The following is a 14220-nucleotide window of genomic DNA, read 5'->3' on the forward strand; positions in this document are numbered from 1 at the left end:
GGGTCTCAGGGCCAAGGTCTGGATTTACCATTCAGCTTGTCCATGAGGGGAAACCACAAAACACACGGTTTCTCAATAGCCCAACCACAGAAAGATTGCAGTTTATCACTTTCACATCACGCATGGGAATATCTAAAAGGAAATATCGGAGAAATTTAACAATATGATCAGACAGACCACCAGATCAGCGCTTATGCAGCTGATCAGCATTAGCACTTACTCCTCACTTAAATTTACAGAGATACATATATTTTGTGTTGATTTATTCTAGAAATTTTCTGTTAGTATAGACAAACTTTCGTCTCTGCGCCAACTTTGCTTCGTTTCCATAACCCACGGTAAGTAATAAAACCACATGACCGACCTATGTCACAGGATTTCACGTTCAACTTTTCAAACAAACAAAATACAGCAACATCCTTTTATTTCCAAGGTCAGTAAAACACTTCCACCGCCAACATGGATACACGAGCCCTCTCTATCTGCTTCAGAATAAATATATATATGTAGCCCTTTCGTTTTCAAGAAAACAGAATAGAGAGAACACAATCTTGCTATCCACACAAGAAGAAAAATCGAGTTTCTGTACACAAACTTACAATTTCTCCTTGACAAACATCCGAGAAAAATCTGGCAAGTAATGAAGAGTTTTCCAGCAAATACTGCACGTGTTGGTTAAGCAAAAGGAAAACCAACACCATAGGGGATCTCACAAAACCTCCTGTTAGGCGTAATCTATAATCACGAGCATGAGACATGAAAGATGCTCTAGTTGCGAACCCCAAAAGGATGAAAATAGGCCCTAAGTAGAAAGAAAATTTCCCATTAATAACTGAACTTATCGATTTGAATCCCAGCTTCAACACGTTAACAATGCACTGAAGATGCATTTGCATGGAAGACTGTGGTAAGAGGCCAAAACTTTACCACTTTACCTTCGGCGCTGGTACTAATATCAGCTGGAAGTCTTGCGCTTTTTGGCTTCTAAAGAAGCACCATCTTTGAGTGCTTCACGTGCATCATTCTCCATTTCAAGGCTCAAGTAAGCTGCTGCTTGCAAGTAAAACGCAGTAGGCCACGCAGGGCAAATACCCAAAGCTTGCCTTGAGTCCTCAAGAGCTTCCTGAGGCATATCGCTCATGAGATAGGACAAGCACCGGCGTGCAAAGACTGTCGGTGATACCATTGTTCCAACTTCAATAAACTGAAACACAAAACATGGATAACGTGAAAGGTCAGGAAGGCGTGTGTTTCAACAGGAACTTCAAATAAACTGGAACACAAAAAAAGGATGAAATGAAGGATAAGAAAGAAAGTTGCTGATATGTACTTGGAGGGAAGAGGAAATAAAATTTTCCATGAACGGTGCGAACTCCGCTCCCCTTGAAGGAAAGACTGGTATGCGTAAGGAAATTTAAACGAACATTGCGAAATACGATAAAGGATCTTTCACCTTACAATATATAAAATTTTCCTTTGCATTAAGTTAGTTGCCTGGACTTAGCAGGTGTAACCACTACTCAGACCAGATACAAGACAAAGGAAAAACTCAAGGAAAGAACATCAGTTTGCCCATATTCTAAGCCTTGAAAGTTTGGATCGTTACATTTCACATGTTTTTATTCTTATAACTTTTGTCTTGTCTATTTTTCTACGTAGTTTGAATCCATTTTTTAGAAACAAAAAGGCAAACTAACGTGTCCTTCAGATTTGACAAACCAAATAATTTAGTTCCATTTATTTTAATTTAAAGTTTTCCTGTTTCAACCAGCAGACATGGAAAGCAACATCGTGTTCTCCAATTTTCCATAAAATATGCTTCTAAAGACAAAGCTGGAGTGCCATGTTCGATCATAGACAAAAACACCATGCAGGAGATTAAATCATTTGAAAAAATGAAAGAGAACCTGTGAATAGCAATCGATTGCAGTTGCAAAATCTTTGTGCCGAAAAGCAGCATCCCCTTGCTTTTTCGAGTTCAGAGTCTCCTGCATTTGGTTTGTCCACATCTGAAAGGATAGCTGTGACAAGTAGGAAAAAGACAATACATCCTTGTAAGTCACAAAAGGCAAATTAAACACCTAGAGAACATGAAACAGCCCATCAACTAAGAAAAAACTACATTACCGAAGTTCTAACATCAAAACAAAATAACTATCAATCATGAAAAAAAACATTGCTTACAAGAACAAGGTAAGAAAGCTATGAGTTTGACTCATTTCTTCATTATTATCATAAAGTATATCAGAGAAAGACAGATCCATTTAAGTGAAGATACAACTCACTCTTTGGGATTGTTTAACCTAGATCTAGAGATAAAGGGGTTAAAGGTATCCCCCTATTTCTGTCATAACAGACTCAAGTGGAAGTTGATTAGATACCCGAAAAAAACAGCGTATAATACCCAAGAAATAAGTCAGCTGTATAAAATGGCAATTAGACGTGTCTTTTTCAAAAAAACGCCAGAAAATAAAAAGCATGAAAAAAACACGTATTATACACGTTTTTTCTTATTTTTTATTAATTATTATTTTTTTTCATTAATTTTCAGGATTTATTAAATGTTTTAAATTTTCCAAAAATTTGCCGAGATTCTCCCGAGGTATTCCCGAGACATACAACTTTGCCGCATTATACCCAAGAAATTCCTTGCCATATAATACTCGTACACGATATATGTGACAATGGATTAAACCAAAAAATCAGGAGTGTAAAAGCCATTCCTCCTCTACATTTACACATGGATCACATTGAAGTGAATGAGAAACACTGTCCAGTTACCGTTCTTATAGTGCCAAAACAAAGAAGTTTCCAGGCCCAGTTGCTGATAAGATGTGTGCGTGTGCATGTGCATGTATACAGTAAAAGAGAGAGAGAGACCTCATTTGATGTTCCTTCATCATCCTTATATCCAACCTTCTCAAGAATCTCATGTATTGCAGTTAAATCCATTCTTGAACAAGCTTCGCCTAGAGGAGACAGAGGTATCTGTTCCAAAGTCACTTCTGTCTCATGTGGTATGTCCATCAACACGTAAGAAGGTACCTGTTCAAATAATAATTTTAAAATTAGAAACATATTAACACTTCCAAAGAACAGCTACAGCTACAAAGCAACTAATATAAGAAATTAAGAGTAAGGAAGTTTAGGGAGAAAGGCCAAAGTATAGATTATATCAGCTTCAAATTGCATGGCAACTTGCAACTTGGGTGAGACTGACAGTCTCCTGACCAATGACCACGTATGTGCCAGGCCAACACATCAGGATAGTGGCATTTTATGAACATGATTAAATTGAATTCAAACACAAGCGCTAAATCTGTGCCATGAAAAGGATTCACTAGTCATATGACCTTTAGATTTTAGATGTCCATTCACATTCCTAGGTACAAATTGTCATCTAATGCTTACTTAACATGGTAGCCTACGATAGTCAATTTTGTTGCACTTTGAAGATGTCATTCATTTTCTTGAAGGTGAAATTCACCTAGATGCATGCATGTTCCTATGAGCTTTGACCTAGTTTACAGACTTTCACCCATAATTCAATGTCGTAAATTGAAAAGTGGGGGAAAAAAAAACTGGTTGATTATAGCTTCAGAAGTTGAAAGCTGAAACAATCAAAACAGGTTGATGCATAATTTAAAAAAAGGTCTTCTACGAAAAACTAACAGGAGTTGGACTAGATAAATTGTTGACATTATACAACTTATCAAGGTCAATTACCTCAGTTTCTCGTTGAAGAGAAGATAGAGCAACAACCAAAGACCTTGCATTGGGCCGTTCACGGGGTTCATATTGTAGACAACGAGATGCTAGTCGCACCAACTCGGTTCCATCATCATTAGAAAATTGACCTTCCAAGCAGGAATCTGTCAGCATTAAAAAGTTCCTGCCTCGGATCAAATCAAGGGCCTGAATGAAATAAAGCAATAGCTCAACATTGATGCCATAGAGCCACAAGTTCCACAAGGTAACACGAGAACAATGCACGAGTAACATAATATTATAATAGTGTTCATTGGACGCTGGCATCAAAAGGAATTTCACTATTTCAGAGTGTGAAGTCAACCAAAATTCCTTCTCCTTTACACAAGCATATTTGCAATTTGTCTACATGTCATTGCCAACATGGCCATACATGCTCGGACAAATTAATATATATTTCATATACCTACACAGGCACTCAATTTGTCATTATACTGAAATAACTTTTTAATATTTAACATACTGCTTCAAAGAAAATTCCTGTCAAAAAATATTTGCTTTTACTAGTCAAAAATTTCTGGTGCACGCCCTCTTTATCAGAAAACTTTAAATTCACAAATTAAACTTGCATCTTCCAGTCCACACTACCTTATATAGGCTAACACTAGCTGAGGGAAAAACAAGACTGCTTTTGAGAACACCATAAGAGCAGAAGAAGCGCAAATTTTTTGTCAATTAGATGCCTCCAAATACCATTATCCTGAACAACCATCACAAGAGGAGGCTGCCCAAGTAAATGAAATTTCTATTGTAATTTGTAAAGGCAGAAAAACCTAGATACAGAAGCTCACAGACTTGCACCTCACAGGCAGAAAAATCTGAGCCTCTTTCTTGGTTGCATTTATAGAGAAGAACACCTAACCGAAGGAGGGCCAGCCACACGTTTTTATGTTTCCTTTTGTTTCCCACCAGAGCCAAACCATTTGGGCGAAGATTTTTACACTTTGCCAGAATACTTCCACACCATGGAACCAAATTCATTCAAGCTACTATGACGAACCGTAACAGAAAAAAAATGACTACTACAGGGTAAAACCTCAGTCAACTTAATTAGCTCAAAACTGATCCAAACAACTTAATTTCACTTGATTTAATTTTTTCTAACTCAGTTTTCATTTTGTTTTTTAGAGTTATTGTTTATTAACACATAATGTTTTTATATATATCACTAATGTTTTTATATATATCACTTGTTATTTAAATGTCGCTTTCATTTTGATTTTTTTGTGCTGTTTTGCATAATACACACACACACACACAGATATATATATATATATATATATATATCATGTTGTATCCCCGTACCCACATTTTCTGGAAGTTACCATATCTGTACCCGTACTCAAGTGACTTAGGGTAAAACCGACTACCATGTTGTAAAACCATAAGTTGAATGAATCACGCTTCAATAACCCACAGAAAATAAGATAGTTTAAGATCACATAGGCAATCATTCTGCATGTACATCTCAATGTTTCATAGAAAAGTAACAAAAACAGGTCAATCTCAGAAAAAATCTAAAAAGTGCACTACACATTTCATTGACTTGGAGATACACAGTATCTCCAGTGCTGCCATTTTGTGCTTCATGAGCCTAAAAGCCAGCATTTGGCAAAAAAATTTCCCATCTTTTCAATGAAAGAATTGTTGAAAAAAGACAATACAAGCACCCAAACAAAACTGCACCAGCTGCTTAAGGAAGAAGCTTCATAGAAGCAGAGATTCTGGCATTGCCAACACTCCACATCAGTTCCTTTAAATCAGAATTACAACATAAACAGACTTTAAAACTTACGTGACTAGGAGGGATATGCTTCCCACTGAGGAGGTCAAGCAAAAGTGTGCCGAAACTATATATTACACTTTCAGGAGTCACTCTGCCTGTATAAATAGAAGCAAAGAGGAAAAGATTATAAAATCATGAAGATGATTGCTCATTTTAATACAAGATTCGACATATCAAAGATCCAAAACTTGAATGCCACAACAACTGCCGAGAAGCCATTGGGGCACCCACATTATTGCTATTCTGGTCTATTTCCAACTGCATCCTGACTAACAAAGTTATGAAGCTGTGCCCCAATACTCATCAAAACCACATTTTTGGATTATCAAAATATGGTCCGCAATTTCTTGCCCAATTATAAGCTTATATCCAGTGTTTAGACTATAAGTACATTAAGATCTATGATAAGGACCTATCTTTCAATTTCCACAAATATGTGACCTGCTAGAACTAATTTATCGCGTGCTGAGAATCTCTTTAACCATTTAAGACCCTTAGGAAGATCCTATCCCTTACAGAATGTCTTAGCCTAAACCAACTTGGACCATACACATGGGAGACCTAAACATAACTAGGTCTATGAAGCTCTCTTTGGCCTTAGTCCAATCCAAATTAACTTTCACCTGAGTGAACTCTGTAGAACCACATTTTCTCTTAAAGCTCATGGCTAGATAAAATTTTGTCGATATCTCGATATTTGTGGAGACAAGAAAGAGCTGCCTAAGCCTACAAGGCTTCTCTTTGTACTTTCATTGTCTTCTCAATTTCGTTATCGCATCGGATGCAGCTTAGTTTGCTCAAGGTGATATGTTCCACACCATCAAGATCACCATACTCTTGTGTCAAGGTAAAACTTATGTTTGTTTTCTTCACCAGAATTAAAATCAAGAAAATTCAAATTCAATACATCTGCATCAGAGAAATAGTAGTTCGATTTTGTAACTAATAATATTTTCTTATGAACTATGTTTTTTCAGTTTTTTATTAAATTTATCTACTTCTATTGAGGTTTTCATCAGAAGATGGCAAGTATAGGAATGTAATTGTAAAGTAGGACCTTCAAGATAACAAGTTCAGAAATATAATGTGCACTAGAGTAGCCAACCATTTATAAATTTGACAATGCCATAAAATTCTTCCAAAACACTTTCATAAGGCCACTGGCGCATGAATGTAAGAGCACCTTGGCTACAGCCTACAAGTACAGGAAAATGGATCTCAAAGAAATTAAAAAAGCCTGCCAGTATCCTATTACTCAATATTATTCAAGTACATGCACAAGTGTTAGTTTCTACTAAAGTCAAAATTCAGCAAAAGATTCATATGCGCAAAATTTTTCCTTTGTTTGCTCTTATACAAACATGCCTTACAACCAAATGTGTCACATCTGAGTTTACTTCTGAAAAGGGACATACCTGTTCTCAAATATTCTGGAGGTGTAAAAGCCAAGTTAGTACTGTAACTTTTTCCATCTCTACTATTTTTCATCAGCCCAAAGCATGATAACCTCGGACTTGCGTCCTGTCAGAAGCAAGATATCAACAACATAGGATGCTCACAATCATAGATATGTTGTCCAACAAAAGGAACCGTATTAAGAAATTCACCTCATCAAACAAGACCCTGTATGCATTCAGGTCATGATACAGTGCTCGCCCTTTGCTGCTACAATACTCTAAAGCCTGTGCCAGATACAATGCAACCCTTAACCGCATTGCCCATTTCATAGGCTGGGTCTCCCCTGCATATGTACAATGGAATAAAGTCACAAGCAATATGGTCATAGCACTAAGGCTCGAAGGATCCGCAAAATGCAGAAAACAGCAAAAAACGTGAAGATAAAGATTAAAAATCATGGGAAGGACAAGGAGAAACTGTGTCTCATATGGCACATAAACATTTAGTACATAACTGAGAAGTTTCAATCAATCAGGTCCGACGAATATACAGCTAAATGCATCCACCACCCAAGAATTATACAGCAACAACAATGAATAACTGAGATCGAGAAGAAGCATCTTCAAATATGTTCCTAACCAACTTTAGTTAATATGTTTCTACCCAACTTTAGTTACAAGTGCCAGCAACTCAATTTGAATAGTACAACCTGAATAACACAAAATGTGGTACAAAAATAATTTTTCAACATTTAATTTTGAAAAAGTATAAAGTCCAAACCATAGTAAGAACAAAGAAATTACACAATTTCATAAAACATGCCAATATACAGGTATTTGAAAGACAAGAAACCACAAACATTAACAAAAACAAAGCAACAAGGAAGTTCTGATAAAAATAAACCCCCAAAAAAATGGTCAAAGGAAGTAAAACCTAAGCCTAGTGAATTACCAAAGTGACAAAGTGATATTGATGGCAATCTTGCAATGACTAAATAAAAGTATAACTTGTGGACTTAAATTAAATCAAGCTTGCATTAAGGCTTACAACTTAGTAGGGTTTTCATAAACACCGGTTTTTGTCCTTGCAGAGGCATTCATATAAGCTTCTATGAACATGTCACAGTTTATAGCTAGAACCTAAGCCTGTAGACACAGGTGCATTTCCCACTCCATAGAGAGGACGCATATGGATAATGCTTGCGGATTGGAAAAGAATGTGATTAGGACATCACTAGCTTTCAGTACTGATGCTGGAAAAAAGCAAATCACACTCAACCTCAAACACCAGCATAGAACTAGTCAGAGAAACATCCAGAAGCTAGATCAGGTTTGATTGCTGTCATGCTTTCTCCACAGTATTGAAACATGATGGGCTAAAAGCAGTATGACAACTTACAATGGAAAAGGTGCTTTGCTAGAGTATCATTCGGCATATATTCAGCAACAAGCAAACGCTCATCACCTTCAGCACAACAACCAATAAGGTTTGCGAGCCTAACATTACGGAGCTGACCAACAGCCCTTGCTTCTTCCTGCATATGAATGGAAAATTAGGAACAAGGCTACCCTATCCATTTTGGAACTTAACCTCTAACAGAAATAGTGACCTCAGGGAAAGAAATTCAAATGACCAATAACTATTTTGATGACTAATGTTCACAAAATTTGCTTCATGCACAAGACGACGGCATCCTATCAATCCAAGATGAAAATGAAGTGTGGAAAAGAAATAGCACATCAGGACAATTCATCATCAACTTTTACAATTTGCTTTGGAGTTTGGACAACTCTCAAAGACATCAGAGTTTGCAGAACTGTGAACGTTTAGAGGTGTTTCAGCATCTCAGTTGGGGCACTTAAGTTTTGAGCATTTTCTATCATGCCCATCTTTTATTAAGGAAAGAATAAAAGTTCAGTTGGCAAAAATTTCTCTAAACAAAGGCATTAACTGCTTCAGCGCATCACTGAAGTCAGGATCTATACAAGCTAGCAAACAAGGCATATACATAACTAAACATTTACTTAGGTTCTGAGCATAGGAGAGTGGTATGTCACCTGCATGCAAGTCGACATACAAGCACAGCATCAGCAACTGTCTAAATTAGCACAAACTGCAATTTGTATATTAAGAACATGACAAAGGCATGAAGTGTCAAAGTTGTTAGGAGTAGAAGTGAGACATGCTAAAACCCTCACATTCTATAGGTTGTAATTCCAATAAAAGTCACCTAACTGAAACGAAGTGGTTTGCGGAACTATAACCAAGCACAAACTAGGTTATCTTGGCACTACTCAAACCAAAGCCAGATTCCGCCTTATGACAAGGCCTCAATCATGTCCTCGAGTGAACTTAGACAAAAAATGTTTAGGTTTTAGTATAGTTTCAGCTACACGATAAACTTGCAGGGTTGGGGGAATCGAGAAGGCCTGAAGGAACCAACATAAGGTAGGGAGTCCAAAGATCTAGATGTCTGACAGAAGCCCTCTATCCCTTATTGCTCCCCAGCCCAGAAGGAAAACTGTAACCTCAGACCGACCTAATCAGCTGATATCATTCATTCATAATAAAAGCTGATCGGCTGAAACCATTCAGTACAAGAAAACAAATACCACGAACGGCATCGTTCGTTCACAACAAAAAAAAAATAAAAAAATAAAAATAAAAAAAGCTAATCAGCTGAAAACATCCAAAACAAGAAATTACATTACCATGAACTGCCTTCCATCCGGCCACGCCGATCTGTTGAAGCGTTTGACAGCAATTCTTTGATTGTCGAGCTTTCCTTTATACACGACGTTTGGAGCCTTCTCTCCATGCTCGGAAACAATGTTCTCCACAGCAAAGCCCGAGGTGGCAAACCTTAGCTGATGAAGAGAATACTCAGTGAAAGCTGGCAAGTGATCCGCCTCACTCTTATCCCCATTCTCTGCGATAACAAATCCAGAAGATATCAAAATGGAATCAACCAAAAGCTATCATCAACCAGGCCTCAAACAAGTTAGCTAAAGAATATTTAAAAGAAAAAACTCACCGACATCGGAAATTTCAAGAACGGCTCCTTCAGAATGGCACGGACAAAAACAGAATTTCGAGCACCCGCAGCCCATCCCTGTCCAAGCCGCAAAGCTCAAATCTCAACAGAACGAACTCAGCACTTCTCTAGATTGTTAATCCCCAGCAGGTTTCGGGTTGATTACGCCTTCTCCCAAAGAAGAGCTTCTTTTGCCAACCGTCGGTTGACCTGAACAAAGACCCAAGACAGAAAACCTAAGTCCAAATCCTTCTTGAAGAAAACCCCTAGTTGCTCGAGCGCCTCAAACACCCAAAAAGCCCTTTTTTGCAATTCAAATGCCGCAATCCGAAACTCTAACAGCATAGCCTTCCTTGAAGCGCCACTAAAATTAGCTCAATTTTCGTTGCCTACTTTCTTTGACGAGATCCTTGAAACAATGTCAAGCTAAAAGGAATTTGCTGTACCGAGTCTACCGACAACTAGCAGCCGGAAACAAATAGACTTTCTAGATCAGCTAGTAGCCAGTAATTGCATTCTTAAGATTCGATCGGAGACCCATTAAAGAAAAAGTCATGGGGAGTGCATCAATCTTCCACCATATCAAGCTCCTGCTCGCATAAACTGCAGCACCCACCCACCATAAAAAAACTGTTACCGGAAAAAGGAAGAAAAAAGCAGTGCTCCTAAAAGGCCCAGTGCTTTCAGAATGGGAGTACTTCTAGTGTAGGATGACCCAAAGTCAACAATTTTTACCAGAAAAACTTTCGCTTACCCAGTCAAAAACGAAACCGCATGAGCAAGATACCAACCAAACTCTTCAGTCTTCACACTCTACCGCCCTCATTTAATACCGCCGGGGGAAAACAAACCCACCCATAAGTCAAAGACCAAAAAAAATAAAAACATTAAGGTAAGTATTTTAAAGACGCCAGCTCCCTCACTGTATTTACTCTCGCGGTTACACAGGCCCAGATCACATTTCACACGCAAGAGAGATTTTAGTTATTGTCGACGTTCCTCCAGAAACGTAAGTCTTCCCCCTCACTTGTCTGATCTCGCTCAGAGATCCGCACAGCTACCAAGAAGATGCTAACAAGCACCAGGGTAGCTTCAGTGTGATTATGAACCAAAGCGTCATCAAACCACCAATTTCGCCACTACCCACTTTAGAAAGAAGTAGCATTATAATGAATCAGCTAAGGTTATCGACTTCCTCCTCGTCTTGCGCCTCCCGCTACTTCAGTAAGTTCAAACTGAAAACTTTAGAACATCCTAGATGAATTCCCTTCGGGAATGCGGTTGTTTTCTACTAAAACGATGCTCTGGAACAAGAGTCTTGAAAGAAAATCTGAAATGCGCCGCGAGAACAGAGTGTCACAGAAATCAATATCGAGATCTAGAAGAAGGGGACTCGGTATTCAGTGGAGAGAGAAAGAGAGAGAGAGAGGGAGGGAGTAGCTCGTCTCCACACCTCTTGCTGAGATGAATCCGCCCAAAGCGTGCCATCCACGCACAGGAATTCCCTTCGAGGAATGCCCTCCTCGACTGGGCTCTCTCTTTCTCTCTCTGGATCTGGCTCCTCCCTTTCTCTACGTCGCCGTACTCGTGCCAGCTCAACGGAACCCTAGCTGTCTGCGCGGCACCGAAATCCGCCTGAAACAAAGTGAAGAAAAAGCAGAATCGGTTTTTTATGAGAGAAGTAGGAAAAGCGAGGGGTCAGAATAAAGCTTTTTTTTTTTTTTTGGGTTCACGAAGCCCAAGGGGAAGAGATTTCTGGGAGATCGACCTCTCTCGTAATTCCCTTTCAGCGTCCCGCTTTTCTTCCGCCTTTTTCCCTCACCCTCTCTCTTTCTTTTCTCGTTCCGCACGCTTGCATATACGAAAAGGGGAGACAGAAAAAGAGGCGGAAGAGAAAGCGTGCGGTCGCGCGTGTCTCCTCGTGCACAGTGTTTATGCCGCAGACGCCAAAACACTTTTCTTCCTCGCAAGCGCGCACACACACACCTCCCTCTCTCTCTCTCCCTCTCTCTTTCTCTATATGCTCGTCTGAAAGTAGTAAAGAAAGATAAAAAAGATACAAAGAAAGGCTCCTCTTTCTTCTTCGCCTGTAGTTGCTCTCCCAAGCAGAGAAAGACGAGGAGGATGAAGGAGAAGAAGAAAGAAAAACAAGGAACGAGGCTGATGAAGCAAACAGAAAGGAACAAAAAAATGGCCTCCTTCATCATCTCTCTCAATTTATACCATCTCCCCATGACGCAGAACGACGTAACGTTAGCTTTCTCACTCGTCTCGCTCGTCGGTTTCCTCCGTCCCTGAAGCTCGGCTTACTGAAAGCCAGTGAAGGCTTGCTTACAGGCGACGACACAAATGCCAGCCTCGCCTAGGCAAGCTGAGCTAAATCTCAGCCGGCTCGTAGCCGGCCGGCCTCCGCCCGACCACTTATCCTGCGGGCCAACCGCCGGCGGATGGCCTCTCCACCCTTCCCCTACCAAGTAGCCACAGCCCGACTCCACGCAGCCGGGCCCCCACCACCGCCATGAACAACAAGAAAAGCTGTCTGTTGCCTGGTACGCTGTGGGGCCCTGAGCTATGCTACCACTCCGCCACGTGGCAGATGATAAAACTTTACGCGCTTTTGGCCGTGGGGCCTTCGATTTGTCCAAAGGATGCGGGCCCCGCTAGTACGTGCTTGTGAAAAGCCTTCTGCTTTCGCCCCTCCCCCTCTAGCCACTAGCTAGCCCCCTAAATGAATCAAATTTTAGTCGGACCCGATAAACAAATAAGATCCAGATCTCAATTGGATTCGATTCCCGGATCCAGGTAAGGACCTTAGATGTGAATATCGGTTCCCTGCTTATTTACCCGGTTCAAGTTTGGGCTTATAGAATCTGTCCTTTCTAAAACTATGGTAGATTTAGACAACATAAATCTACTCATTTTTTGGGCCTGACTTGGTAAAGCACGGATCCAAATCCCGTGCGAAATCTATACCACCTCGTTATTTTCTTTGATAAAAGGCTGATGATTCCACATGGCTGTGGGACAGATCGACAGACTTTCAAAGTGAAAAAGAAGGCAGGGCCTTCAAATCTCTATGATGAATCTTCTCCACATAATCTGATCTGAAAAGGGTTTATGCCGTATTCCAATTTACCAAATAATCGAACCTTATTCAGCCTGAAGAAGGAACTTATTTCAGATGAGAGGAAGGTTTTATTTAGGTGATAGTTGGATCTGAAAGTCAAATGCTTGAAATAATTTCAAGTGTGGTTCTGTTCTTCATGGTATTGTTGGATACAACTAAGTTGGAAACAGATCCATGCGCAAGTTCCAATGAGAACATAATTGGTCTTAGATTTTTAAACAAATCAACTTATCTTTATTTTTTTTAAAAAAATATAGGGAGAGCCTACCCCAGTCGGCGTGAACTATGAGTTCAAAGATAAAATATAACAAGTTCCACTTTTATGACAACCATGTGCTCAAGATCCAAAATAATGCATTGGGTTCAAGTTGGAGTTTTGACTGAACTCAACCAATAATTGGAACTTCCAACAGCTACATGTAGGTGAATCTGGCCTGCCTTAGATGCAACATCTGATTTTGAGATTTGATCTAGTGATCATCGATTGCATCTTTCTAAAGGAAATTTTGCTTAAATTAATCAACTCTTCATTTTATATGATTCAATATTTTGAGCATATATTGTTTCCTTTACTGTCTCATAATAGATAACTGCGTAATCTTAATTAGCGTGATGCTTGGTACATTTTGTTTAAATCTTCAAAGATATCCATCCACCAGAAGTCTAACAATTCACCGGTTGAAGATTCCACAGAATTTCTAGGTACTCTTGATCTCAGGTGTTCTTTACTAACCTGCGTGGGTTTAATGCGAGTTTGACACCAAAATCTTGGTCTAAAGTGCTTGATTTTAGAGGAAATGAGTTGAACAGGGGGGGTATGATTAATCATTGAAGGATGAGAGACATGTTGCAGATATCGAGTAGGTAATAGCGTGTTGATCTATTCAGGTTAGGTGAATCCATTAGCTGGTTCTACTTTGGTAGGTATGTAGTGTGTATGTACAAGGGACTATTTTCCTATATATATTTAAAGGGAATATGGTAAACTTTATCAACCTTAACAACAATATAAGCGCCCAGTGCGGGTTTTGATGTCACGCACAATGTACACCAAGCATCGACGCAAACATGAAACACATGAGATATGCCTCTACAAGACAACCCATG

General features: G+C 39.3%; 1 protein-coding gene across 6 annotated transcripts; it reads right to left on the minus strand.

The window, feature by feature from the left end:
• Positions 1-407: 407 nt before the first annotated feature.
• LOC116252413 (probable serine/threonine-protein kinase BSK3) lies at positions 408-12426 on the minus strand. 6 transcript variants are annotated; one of them, XM_031626654.2, is made up of 13 exons: positions 11755-12180; positions 11440-11621; positions 9987-10196; positions 9664-9881; positions 8351-8486; positions 7162-7295; positions 6970-7075; positions 5564-5649; positions 3727-3915; positions 2881-3045; positions 1908-2021; positions 928-1204; positions 408-802 (listed from the first exon to the last, which is right to left on the minus strand). In XM_031626654.2, exons 3-12 carry the CDS (start codon positions 10060-10062, stop codon positions 956-958), a joined length of 1473 nt encoding a protein of 490 aa, XP_031482514.1. In that variant the 5' UTR covers positions 10063-10196; positions 11440-11621; positions 11755-12180; the 3' UTR covers positions 408-802; positions 928-955. The 6 variants fall into 6 exon arrangements, with proteins under 6 accessions (XP_031482514.1, XP_031482512.1, XP_049933279.1 ...); XM_031626652.2 differs by having other exon boundaries at positions 936-1204; positions 11755-12179; XM_050077322.1 differs by lacking the exon at positions 11755-12180 and adding an exon at positions 12210-12426 and having other exon boundaries at positions 408-1204.
• Positions 12427-14220: the final 1794 nt, after the last annotated feature.

Source organism: Nymphaea colorata, chromosome 4 (genome assembly GCF_008831285.2).
Source record: "Nymphaea colorata isolate Beijing-Zhang1983 chromosome 4, ASM883128v2, whole genome shotgun sequence".
Lineage (NCBI taxonomy): Eukaryota > Viridiplantae > Streptophyta > Magnoliopsida > Nymphaeales > Nymphaeaceae > Nymphaea > Nymphaea colorata.

Excerpts from the sequence above, each read along its gene's own strand:
- LOC116252413 (XM_050077322.1), bottom strand. The coding sequence starts at position 10,062 with ATGGGCTGCGGGTGCTCGAAATTCTGTTTTTGTCCGTGCCATTCTGAA. Across the intron at positions 3,046-3,726 it reads CTCTTCAACGAGAAACTGAG|GTACCTTCTTACGTGTTGAT; the intron begins GTAATTGACCTT and ends TTATTTGAACAG. Across the intron at positions 1,205-1,907 it reads CAATCGATTGCTATTCACAG|TTTATTGAAGTTGGAACAAT; the intron begins GTTCTCTTTCAT and ends TTTGTGTTTCAG.